The sequence below is a fragment of the Ambystoma mexicanum genome, chromosome 8, assembly GCF_040938575.1.
Source record: "Ambystoma mexicanum isolate Mex_15411 chromosome 8, UKY_AmexF1_1, whole genome shotgun sequence".
In the NCBI taxonomy this organism is placed as follows: domain Eukaryota; kingdom Metazoa; phylum Chordata; class Amphibia; order Caudata; family Ambystomatidae; genus Ambystoma; species Ambystoma mexicanum.
Window position 1 is genome coordinate 1698815915 of NC_090929.1, and position 12709 is coordinate 1698828623.

At 46.6% G+C, this 12709-nt stretch overlaps 1 protein-coding gene across 1 annotated transcript in view; it reads left to right on the forward strand.

Moving 5' to 3' along the window:
- Positions 1-12036, forward strand: part of LOC138473469 (deleted in malignant brain tumors 1 protein-like) — a 376653-nt gene extending 364617 nt beyond the window's left edge. Inside the window, exons 8-11 of the mRNA XM_069612115.1 lie at positions 1440-1760; positions 7279-7317; positions 11158-11478; positions 12014-12036. Of these exons, the coding sequence (XP_069468216.1) occupies positions 1440-1760; positions 7279-7317; positions 11158-11478; positions 12014-12036 (704 nt within the window). The remainder of the gene's footprint in view (positions 1-1439; positions 1761-7278; positions 7318-11157; positions 11479-12013) is intronic.
- Positions 12037-12709: the final 673 nt, after the last annotated feature.

Here is a 12709-nt window from a genome sequence, read left to right on the forward strand (position 1 = left end):
TTTGCATGTTAAAATTGTACATGCAATGCACACTCAATCACTTCATCTGTTTGGTGCCTTTGGTAGTCCTCCTCTGTGCTTCGGCGCAGGCTTCTGTTTCTTGCTCTCCGGCTGGATCTTCCTCTCTCTGTGTGGGTCTAATGCCCTTTAGGTTGTTCGCTGAAAGGCAATGGGAAACTCCACTAGTTCCTCTAATTATTCTACTGTTCAACTCCCATAAAGCCAACACACACTTGGGATTCTTTGTTAAATGGATTCCTTGCCCCCATTAGTTGGTAACCCCCAGCAGGATTCCGCTTGCCCTTTCGCACAGGGGCTGCTAAATTTAGTGGGCTCACCTCCCTAGTCCCAAAGGCAGTGGCTCCTCTTGGGGAGAGGGGACGAATTCCTGGGATTCACCACATTTGGGAAGCTGTTGAAGATGCGACTGTCAGTGGATGGGGTGTGGCTGTGAGCTTGTGTCTGTTTCCAGTGAAGGCTCCAGGTTGGGATGTGTTGGGATTTCTAATTAGGTGAGGTATGTGGAAAAGATGGTATTTGAGATGAAGGGCCTCTTTACAAATTTGGCGGTGCGGGAAAAAAGTGGCAGTAATTCCGTTATGGCCACTGTTCCCATGCTGCGAAGGATGGAGGATTTACCTCCAGGCCCCAACTGGCGGTAACTCCGACCGCGACCGGCAAAGCACTGCCGCTATTACTGGCACTGATGTTATCGGTGCCGTAATGCCGGCAATTCCTGCCATGGAGTCCTATGAAACTCCAGGGAATGGGGAATAACCACCCTTACCGGCACTTGGAATATGCCAGTAATTCTGACATTCCAAGTGCCGGTAACAGTAATACTGTTTGCCGGTATCCTGCTGAATCTACCGGCAGGATACCGGCAAACTTATAATGGCCCTCACAGTCTTTTAATTGTGTGTAATTGCTTATGTAATGTTTTCTATTCAGAGGTGCTGACATGTATATCTTTTATGATGCATAAGCAAATGTTTTCTGTAGGGGACTTTCAGTATGAAATGCATGGCAATTAGATTTGTTTAATTTAGGGTGGGATTTTGGAATATAAATGTTTAAGTTTGTGTTGCCAGTTGCACGTGTCACTTGGTCGTGGGCCATTAATAACTGTATTGCAGTTATCTATTTGGGGTGCAACTATAACGTGTACACTGCTTTAGGTTCCTACACAAACCCTACTAAAATGCAGCACAAACAGTAAATGCAACTTTACTAAATGTCATCACTCATCCTGTGAAACTAATCTCACAAATAGAGTGGCTAGCAAAGGCTGTAAGGCTAAGCCAATCAGAGCAAGTAAAATGTATTTCTAGTCCCAACACGCTGGCAGAACTACGTATCACTTTACAGACCTTTCTGCTTCCTTCTTTGCTGTTTGCTATCCATTTGCGAACATCGAAATATTGTTTCTTTTTCCCTAGCACCTCAAGAACTTGACTTGCGCCTGGCGAATGGAGGACAAATTTGTGCCGGCCGCATTGAGATTTATTATGAAGGCGCGTGGGGGACAGTGTGCGAGGATTTCTGGAGCAAAGCAAATTCACAAGTCATCTGCAGACAGCTTGGCTGTGGGACTGTCATTGCATCTCCTGGAGGGGCCTTCTTCGGTCAGGGTTCTGGAAGCATCCTTCTGGACGACGTACTCTGCAAAGGACAAGAGGTGCACTTGTGGGACTGCCCCAACCGAGGATGGAATGTCAACAACTGCGACCATAACAATGATGCTGGGGTTGTGTGTTCAGGTAATTCTTTCACATTTTATGAACAGCCGTGTCAAGCGAATGCTTGCTGGATTAGCAATTCTCTCAAGGTGTTGGATCTGAGCAGCCTATGGCTTACAATGGAGCTTTTTTTGTGGGTTCTGAAAGACAGGAAGTTTCTCACTATCAGGTGGCAAGACTTTGGCCATCATTAGAAGTAAGCCGGTCTGGAAATAATGTGCTGGTAACAACATTATCAGCACCTTTTCCTGCCCGGCTCACTCTGAGTCTGCCGGTAGGGGCTGTGAACTACCTTCAGGCCTGACCCCTACCAGTCACATGGGACTCCATGGGAATGGGAACTTAGCGTTCCCCCACCACCCATACTATCCCAGTATTACCGGTATATCGGGCAGCGGAAACGGTAAGCCAAAGTTGCTGGTAGGCCGCTAGTACTACCGCCAGCTTACCAGCAACCTCATTATGAAGGCCAAAATAACAATAAAAGCAGGTGCAGGTGGAATATTCACTACCAGAGCCCACTGACACTATAGTCATTTCAATTCTCCAATTCTAGCAGAAAATCTGAGATCACTGTGAACTCTCTAGGTCAAGTTATAACGCTTTGTAAACGTTTGACCTAGATTACTTCTGAAGCCAGTGAAGGAAAATGAGCATGACAGACTGGCTAGCAGTGTACTTTCCAGAGCTTTTATTTTATTTTGTGAAACAAAAGAAGACGATTTCCCTGCAGGAAGGTCTACTCTGCTAAATATATAGGCTCCACTGCTAAAAAGTAGTGTGAGCGGCTACACCTAAACTGACTTCAGACTCAGTGGGCCTCATTATAAGTGTTGCAATAAGGCAACAACGGCGCTGGTAGGGCTACTGGTGCCGTTGTTACCTCGCCACAACATTCGAGTTCTGCTTGCTGGGCCGCTCTGTAAGCCTGGTCAGACCAGACGTGCAGAGCGGCACCCGCTAGCAGAACAGGATGCTAACAACGGCCCCCATTATTAACGGGACCGTTGTTAGCATCCTCCCCATTCCCATTGAGCCCTATGGGGTTCAAATGGGAATGGAGACATACCGGGTCTGGGTCCCGCGAATGGGAATTACCGGGCCCTCAAAGGTCGGAATGGCCCAGTAATTCCCATTTTTCGGGACCCAGACCCGGGTTTGGGGGTAGCCATGCCGCTAAAAACGGCATGGCTACCTCCAAACTCGTAATGAGGCCCAGTGGGCGGGCGTTCGTATAGTAGATACATACATCTGCTGTGCACTTTTCTAAAGACACGCCAGCAGCTGAAATATGAACTGAACACATTTCAGATACAAAAGTATCATGTAATTTTAAATGCGCAAATGCAAACTGTGTAAGCACTTCTCTTGTAGTGTCATTTCACGAGCTAATGTGGCTCTAGGTAGATAGGCTAAAGTACAGACATAGGACTCCATGGAGGGGATTGACGGTATTACTGGTACCTGTAATAGCATCAGTGTCCTGCTGGTGGGGCCATGACTTACCTCCCACTCTTGGCTGGAGGTAGATCAGTGACCCTCACCGGCAAACTTGCAGTTTTGCACTGCAGTAACAGTGCCAGTCACGTAATTAGCTGCATTTATACCAGCATTTTTCCCTCTCCGTAAAACTTGCAATGAGGCCATTTGTATTCTATTGATATTTATAGCACTTTCAATAAAGTGCTGTAAATGGTTTACAAAAAAAGAGTACAAAATAAGTAAAAATTTAGCTGACAAGAATGGTAAATTTAGTTGACAGAAAGAGAGTGTCAAGAAAATGAGCTTTTAACCGAGTATGAAAGATGTGGAAAGTAAGGAGAGGAGCAGATATCAGGTGAAAGTGAGTTCCACACTTTAGGGGCAAGAAGAGAAAAAGAGTGACAATGAGAGGGAGTACAGGGGGGGTAAAAAACCGAGAGAAGATGTAAATGTTTTGAACAGAGAGATTGAGAAGGGGAGTAGGGAGGGACAAGGGATGAAAGGTAAGGGGGGGCCTGACCATGATAATACTTGAAAATATTAATAAGGGAATGAAATTGAAGAAAAGAATCGAAAGGTTGAAGAGCCAAGTGGGGTAAGGTGAGAAGAGCGAAGGCCTACTAGAAGGGCTGAGCAATAGTCCAGTCGAGAGAACATTGAAGTGGAGATAAGTAGCTTAGTAGCATGGAAAGATAGAAAAGGTTGAATGTGACGAATGGTATAAACATAGTATCGGCAGATGCAAGCAGTACTAGAAATGTGATGAGTGAAGGTTACGGATGAACCAAAAGTGACCCGAGGAGATAATGGCGAGACCAGAGGCTAGGGACGCTGCAGTGGGGGAAGAGACATGGAAAAAAGAGAACTTCCGGTTTTAGAGTGGGTAATATGAAAGAAACGAGAGGACATCCAAGACTGGACAGCAGAATGGCAGGCTGAGATGGTGGAATGATGGGAAATGGCAAAGGAAAGAAAGCTCTGGGAGTCATTGGCATGGAAGGAGTCAATAAGTGCAGATAGAGGAATAGTGTAGTGGAAATGGCCAAGGACAGTGCCTTGTGGGACACTGTAGAGAAGGGGACGGGGTGGAAAAGTATGACCAGCTCAGGAAGCCGAGTAAGTGCGACTGGAAAGATAGGACCGAGAAACATTAAAAAACTGCATCAGAAAAGCCAAGAGACGTTAGAGCAGAAAGTAGTGTGGGGTGATCAACAGCATCAAATACAGCAGAGAGCTCAAGGAGGTTGTGAACTGATGAGTTTTTGCTGTGCCGGGCAGAAAAAGGGCAAAATAGTTTCAGTAGATTGGGCCGGGTGAAAACAGGAGTAGGGATTGCCAAGTGCTCATAGAAGCCCAAAAGTAAAGTCCCAAATGATGCCAAGGTGGGAGGCTACTAGCTACCTGCTGGGGAAGAGGCTTCCCAAGGGTGTGGTACACAGCTGCCAGGCAGTTGACCCTCAAGGGCAATGCCGAAGGGTGGGGGTTTACTGATGTCGACTAGATATAGAGCCTGGAACCTGTGAGGTTCATGAGGCACCTGGCCACCAGTTTCAGTGGCAGTGGTAAGAGTCAGCAGGGAAGGGATTAAGTAAAACAGGAACACAAAGGTTTCAGAAGTTTCCGGAACTTAAGGAAGTTCAGCTCAAGTATAAGAGGAGCAAGAAAGCTTTTCGAAAAGAGACACACAAGCCGAAGACAGAGACATGCCTCCCACTCCCTGTTTCAAAAAGCGTTTGACAAGCACAGTATAACAGTTACAGCAGCAGAGGGCTCTAGCAGGGCAGTATTTAGGGGAACAAAGTTGGACATATTGTAGTCCTTGCAGGAGCCAATGTTCACATTTTCGAGCAGCAGCGTTAAAATCCCTAGGCTTCAGGCCAAGGATAAGTCTTGCAGCCCTATTCTATATTTTCCAAGGGAGGGCATAGAGATCAAAGGGGGAGGTTAAGAAGAGGCTGTTGCAGTAGTCTAGCATGCACAAGACCTGGGCTCTACATATGTTCAGCTTCTGGGGAAAGTGACGAACGATACAATGCCTGGAATAAGGTCAAACTCAAAGCATGGGCTTTTTTTACAAACTTCAAAATGTAAGTAAAGAAGGAGTTTTTTTTTCCTCCCAGGATGGTGAAATTAGAGGGCCCGAAGACAGCGGCCAGAGGGTATGAAAAGAAACATTGCACCGGTGTCCCAGTAAGAAAGATCTCCGTCTTACTGGCATTGAGGCAGCGACTGTTAGCTGCACACAATGCCTCGATGAAGATCACACAATCAGGGATAAAAAACAAGGAGAACAAATTAGTTCAGGGAAGTTTAAGGAAGGCTGTGTGTCATTAACATAACACTGTAAATGAGAAAAATGAAAGACATCAGGTGAGCCAGAGGGATGATCTAGATGTGGAAGAGCCACAATCATAGCATAAAACCCTGGGGTACTCTGCAGGTACACAGTGAGGTGGTGCAGTACAAACAGCCCAGTTGCATCTGGTAAAGACGGTCACAGAGGAAAACAACACAGCCAGTCCAGTGCTCGCTGCATAATGCTAATGGTTTCATGTATGTAACCGTTTAATGAGTTAATAATTGTTGACCGTGTCCAAGGCGGAAGAGACATCAAGGAGCACTGTCCTGGATTGTACTACACTCATAAATACAATATACACTTTAATGATACCATTCCACCATATTACAAATACTGCATACCCCCCATACAGTACCTATAATTACTATTCACATATTACTATGCTATGTGTTGCCAGTTGCCACAACCACCACAATAGAATTAAACCATATACGTACGTACAATACACCTTCAAATAGCAAAACTCACCCAGAACCCCCTGCCATTTCCATAATGTCCACGGACAATATCAATGGACTGCGGACTAGGCGGGCCCTGCACACCCTTTTTCACCTATAAAAACAGCTCCATATCATCTTTATTCCACTCCCCCATCTTTTCCACACCCTCTTTCAGCCACCAAATAACACCAAATGTGTTTTGCAAACTGTTCACAGCAATGTCCGCAGACTACTGCAGCACCTGCACGCCCTTTTTCCACTTATAAAAACAGCCCCATATCATCTTTATTCCACCCACCACCCTTTCCAGCTCCTCTTTTGGCCCCAAATAACGTCAAATGTTTTTTCAAAACTTTTTTCCCACCCCGTTAGCCACAGACACCGGCGGCTGTCCGTGGATCCAACATGGCGACCGTTTAAAAAAATATAACACACCTCACGCTTTTCACCATCAAATTAGTGGTTGCATCCGATGACAGAGGACATCACGCCGGACCCTGTTTGGTACAGGGGGGTGTCTGTGGACATAGTAGGGAAGTGAGTCCGAGGAACGGACCCAGACATCACACATATTTTCTTTACGTACTGTTTGGCCGTTTTTAAAAGGAACTACAGGACAGAATTACACCAAATTTACAAACGCACGCTTTCAGGACTAAGCCGCCGCTCCCAGTGCAAATTTGGGGAAAATCCATCCAGCGGTTTGAGCTGTAGGCATGAGCAATTTTTCTTTTCCATTGCCTCTATGAGAATTTCCACACATTTTGGGGCCCCCCCTATAACTTTACCCACTTTGACAAAACCACACCAAACTTTGCAGAATTATTTTGAGGGTGGGCATATACTTTATTTGCAACGTTTGGTCAGGATTCATCCAGGTGGGGCGAAGTTATATGCCGCACAAACAGTGCTCTATCTATGAGTTGAGCAACTTAACCATAACTACAAGGCCTCTACCGCAGGCCGTGGAATATATGCCTGCGTTCTAGCTCTGTCTATCCATTTCAGGGGTGGGTTCTTAGTGTTTTGACTGGGGTTTAAGCCTAGTGCATATTTCCATAGAACCTTCTTTGTAAATTGCTTTTATTTTGGCATTTACCATGCTATTGCTGTTCAGAAGCTTCTGGTTATGCAAGGCCCATGCCACCAGTATAGAGAAGGAGCGGTGCCATTCACTAGGTAGACAATGCCCATTAGATAACTATTCTGCACTTTGCAATGTATGACAATCTGACATGTTGTTGTTATTCTTTTCTAGGGGCAGTTACATCTACTACACCATCAACGCCACAAGCAGGTAAGAGCAGCCACACACTCTGTTTGTTCATTAGTGCAAATGAAACAGGGGTAGGATTGGGATTGGATTAAAATAAAATCAGAGAATGGATATGAGTATGGCATTGTGGGGAAGCTCCTATTGGCTCTACCTATTTTACCTTCATGACTTATCCACCACTGCACCCATCTGTAGTACAGGTGTTGGCAAAGTGCCTGGAAGCCTTTGCTTTCCCTTGTACTTCTTCGGTCCAGAATCAGACTTTGTCACAGTTAGTTTCAACCAATAACAGGCAAATGTTTGCCTACCAAGATAAAGACCTAGAAATCAAGAGCAGAAAGTGTAAATTAGATGAGCCTGGGGCACCCTGGCAGCACCACATAAGCCAATAAGCCCACATAGATGGATGAGGCCAGTGTTAGTTAATGAGACAGACCTCTGCCAAAAAGTCTTAGTTTTAAGGAATTTCGCAATGGAAAGCAGGCTGAGAAGGAAGGAGTTTGCATTGCATTCAAGGGAGGCTTTTCTAAGCAAAGCCTGAGCATTACAGGCAGGAAATGTTCATGTTCCCACCAAATTTCTTTAAAACATGAAGTGATTTCATAAGGAGCAGCCTAATATGTATCCCATGACGGATAGGGTTTGGCTGGCCAACAGAGCCGTGGGGTGGGGGGATGGGTGGTCCTGGTCAAATGGTTGGATTCAAGTTATGGTTTGGGGGCCTAGAAGGTGATTTCAATGAGCTATTTTTTCTGTGGTCATGGGCACTTGAGTGAATAAGAGTACAGTAGAAGTATCTTGTAAAAACACAGCCATGCAGACTGGTGCTGATGGCTTTCTGCAGGCTTCTGTAGAATCAGACTCCTGTTCTTTATCACACTGTGGGTGCTCTTCTGGGTCCTTGCAAGGATGCAGGACGCCTGTGGGCTAGCAGCCACACTTCAAACCAGTACATGTGATTGCAGTGTCACAGCCAGGACCTTTCGCCTCAGAAGATTCGGCTGCTTGAGATTTCTGTAGCAAACAGTAACATATGATGTCATTCAGCAGTCACCAATCTTGGGGACACCTGAAGACACCCATCTGCCGATGCTCCAGGTAGATGCACTGCTCCTTCCCTTCAACACCAGGAATTCAGCACCTGTCAAGAAGCCTGGGGAGACGTGTGACTGTCTTGGAATGCTACACTTGCCGCCCTGTCTTTCCTGTATCGTTCCTCGACAGAGTGTGTCTAACTCACTGAAAAAAGCATGGCAGCGGATGGAGATCCCTAGGTACTAATCACAGAGGTGAAAATGAAGTCCAACCACATAGGAGGACCTTATGGGTTCCTGACAGTATGACATCAGTACCTGCTTTAATGAAGCCGAGAGCAAGTTGGTGCACAATTGTGAGATGAAATTTCTCTCTTGGAAAACAGCCTTCAGTGTGGCCATCATGTCCGCCAGAAGAACTCTGGAACTCCAAGCTCTGTTCGTCAGTCTAGAACCAACAATAAAACAAACACACCGTACCAACCACTAACCTTCCCCACTCCTCGCTTCTCTCCAGCATACTCCACACTTTCCTCACATGATCTAACGGGCCAGTCTCACCTCACACAAACACACAACCCACACATCCACCATAAGAACTAAGTACCGCAAACAAACATCTCAGTCACTGGACATTGACCTTCCAGACACAATGGGCCTCATTCCGAGTCTGGCGCTAACCAATGGCGCTATTAGCGCCTTGGTCGGCGCCAGACCCGTACCGGCACTGCCGTGATGGAATGGGAAATTACCGCCCTATTCCGAGTTGACCAGGGCGGTAATTTCCCATTCCCCAGGGCTCTTCCCCATTCCCAAATGAGCCCCCATAGGGCTCAATGGGAATGGGGAAATTGCAAATAACGGTGACTGTACTTTACGGTCACCGTTATTGGCTTAAAAGCCCCTTTGCGCCCTCGTCCCTAACGCCTGCTAAAAGCAAGCGTTAAGGACGAGAGCGCAAAGGGAACTCGGAATGTGGTGTTAATGGATTACCGGCACCGGTCTCGTTAACGGTGACCGGTATCCCTTACCGCCATACTCGGAATGAGGCCCAATAACCCCAATGCGCACAATCCAAACACACCTAGAAAGCAAACTCGCACAGACACCAGTTATTCCTGGTTCTACAAGCACCAACAAGCAAGCACAACCTCTATCCCACCCCCTCTTCCCTCACTAACCTACCCAAACCACCTTCTTGCAGAACCACATAAAATAACATCAGCCATATTCCGAGTTCCATAGAGGCAGAGAAGTCCTCAAGCCTCACCTGAAATTCCTTCTCAAAGTTATTACAAAATTTGCGCTCGACGAGTCCATCTCTCTGCAGGCTTTCTTCAAAGACCACTGAACTCCGGCGGGACCCACATTGGCCTCCTATGACTTGTTTTGCATGTTAAAATTGTACATGCAATGCACACTCAATCACGTCATCTGTTTGGTGCCTTTGGTAGTCCTTCTCTGTGCTTCGGCGCAGGCTTCTGTTTCTTGCTCTCCGGCTGGATCTTCCTCTCTCTGTGTGGGTCTAAGGCCCTTTAGGTTGTTCGCTGAAAGGCAATGGGAAACTCCACTAGTTCCTCTAATTATTCTACTGTTCAACTCCCATAAAGCCAACACACACTTGGGATTCTTTGTTAAATGGATTCCTTGCCCCCATTAGTTGGTAACCCCCAGCAGGATTCCGCTTGCCCTTTCGCACAGGGGCTGCTAAATTTAGTGGGCTCACCTCCCTAGTCCCAAAGGCAGTGGCTCCTCTTGGGGAGAGGGGACGAATTCCTGGGATTCACCACATTTGGGAAGCTGTTGAGGATGCGACTGTCAGTGGATGGGGTGTGGCTGTGAGCTTGTGTCTGCTTCCAGTGAAGGCTCCAGGTTGGGATGTGTTGGGATTTCTAATTAGGTGAGGTATGTGGAAAAGATGGTATTTGAGATGAAGGGCCTCTTTACAAATTTGGCGGTGCGGGAAAAAAGTGGCAGCAATTCCGTTATGGCCACTGTTCCCATGCTGCGAAGGATGGAGGATTTACCTCCAGGCCCCAACTGGAGGTAACTCCGACCGCGACCGGCAAAGCACTGCCGCTATTACTGGCACTGATGTTATCGGTGCCGTAATGCCGGCAATTCCTGCCATGGAGTCCTATGAAACTCCAGGGAATGGGGAATAACCACCCTTACCGGCACTTGGAATATGCCAGTAATTCTGACATTCCAAGTGCCGGTAACAGTAATACTGTTTGCCGGTATCCTGCTGAATCTACCGGAAGGATACCGGCAAACTTATAATGGCCCTCAAAGTCTTTTAATTGTGTGTTATTGCTTATGTAATGTTTTCTATTCAGAGGTGCTGACATGTATATCTTTTATGATGCATAAGCAAAGGTTTTCTGTAGGGGACTTTCAGAATGAAATGCATGGCAATTAGATTTGTTTAATTTAGGGTGGGATTTTGGAATATAAATGTTTAAGTTTGTGTTGCCAGTTGCACGTGTCACTTGGTCGTGGGCCATTAATAACTGTATTGCAGTTATCTATTTGGGGTGCAACTGTAACGTGTACACTGCTTTAGGTTCCTACACAAACCCTACTAAAATGCAGCACAAACAGTAAATGCAACTTTACTAAATGTCATCACTCATCCTGTGAAACTAATCTCACAAATAGAGTTGCTAGCAAAGGCTGTAAGGCTAAGCCAATCAGAGCAAGTAAAATGTATTTCTAGTCCCAACACGCTGGCAGAACTACGTATCACTTTACAGACCTCTCTGCTTCCTTCTTTGCTGTTTGCTATCCATTTGCGAACCTCGAAATATTGTTTCTTTTTCCCTAGCACCTCAAGAACTGGACTTGCGCCTGGCGAATGGAGGACAAATTTGTGCCGGCCGCATTGAGATTTATTATGAAGGCGCGTGGGGGACAGTGTGCGATGATTTCTGGAGCAAAGCAAATTCACAAGTCATCTGCAGACAGCTTGGCTGTGGGACTGTCATTGCATCTCCTGGAGGGGCCTTCTTCGGTCAGGGTTCTGGAAGCATCCTTCTGGACGACGTACTCTGCAAAGGACAAGAGGTGCACTTGTGGGACTGCCCCAACCGAGGATGGAATGTCAACAACTGCGACCATAACAATGATGCTGGGGTTGTGTGTTCAGGTAATTCTTTCACATTTTATGAACAGCCGTGTCAAGCGAATGCTTGCTGGATTAGCAATTCTCTCAAGGTGTTGGATCTGAGCAGCCTATGGCTTACAATGGAGCTTTTTTTGTGGGTTCTGAAATACAGGAAGTTTCTCACTATCGGGTGGCAAGACTTTGGCCATCATTAGAAGTAAGCCGGTCTGGAAAAAATGTGCTGGTAACAACATTATCAGCATCTTTTCCTGCCCGGCTCACTCTGAGTCTGCCGGTAGGGGCTGTGAACTACCTTCAGGCCTGACCCCTACCAGTCACATGGGACTCCATGGGAATGGGAACTTAGCGTTCCCCCACCACCCATACTATCCCAGTATTACTGGTATATCGGGCAGCGGAAACGGTAAGCCAAAGTTGCTGGTAGGCCGCTAGTAAAACCGCCAGCTTACCAGCAACCTCATTATGAAGGCCAAAATAACAATAAAAGCAGGTGCAGGTGGAATATTCACTACCAGAGCCCACTGACACTATAGTCATTTCAATTCTCCAATTCTAGCAGAAAATCTGAGATCACTGTGAACTCTCTAGGTCAAGTTATAACGCTTTGTAAACGTTTGACCTAGATTACTTCTGAAGCCAGTGAAGGAAAATGAGCATGACAGACTGGCTAGCAGTGTACTTTCCAGAGTTTTTATTTTATTTTGTGAAACAAAAGAAGACGATTTCCCTGCAGGAAGGTCTACTCAGCTAAATATATAGGCTCCACTGCTAAAAAGTAGTGTGAGCGGCTACACCTAAGCTGACTTCAGACTCAGTGGGCCTCATTATAAGTGTTGCAATAAGGCAACAACGGCGCTGGTAGGGCTACTGGTGCCGTTGTTACCTCGCCACAACATTCGAGTTCTGCTTGCTGGGCCGCTCTGTACGCCTGGTCAGACCAGACGTGCAGAGCGGCACCCGCTAGCAGAACAGGATGCTAACAACGGCCCCCATTATTAACGGGACCGTTGTTAGCATCCTCCCCATTCCCATTGAGCCCTATGGGGGTTCAAATGGGAATGGGGACATACCGGGTCTGGGTCCCGCGAATGGGAATTACCGGGCCCTCAAAGGTCGGAATGGCCCAGTAATTCCCATTTTTCGGGACCCAGACCCGGGTTTGGGGGTAGCCATGCCGCTAAAAACAGCATGGCTACCTCCAAACTCGTAATGAGGCCCAGTGGGTGGGCGTTCGTATAGTAGATACATACAT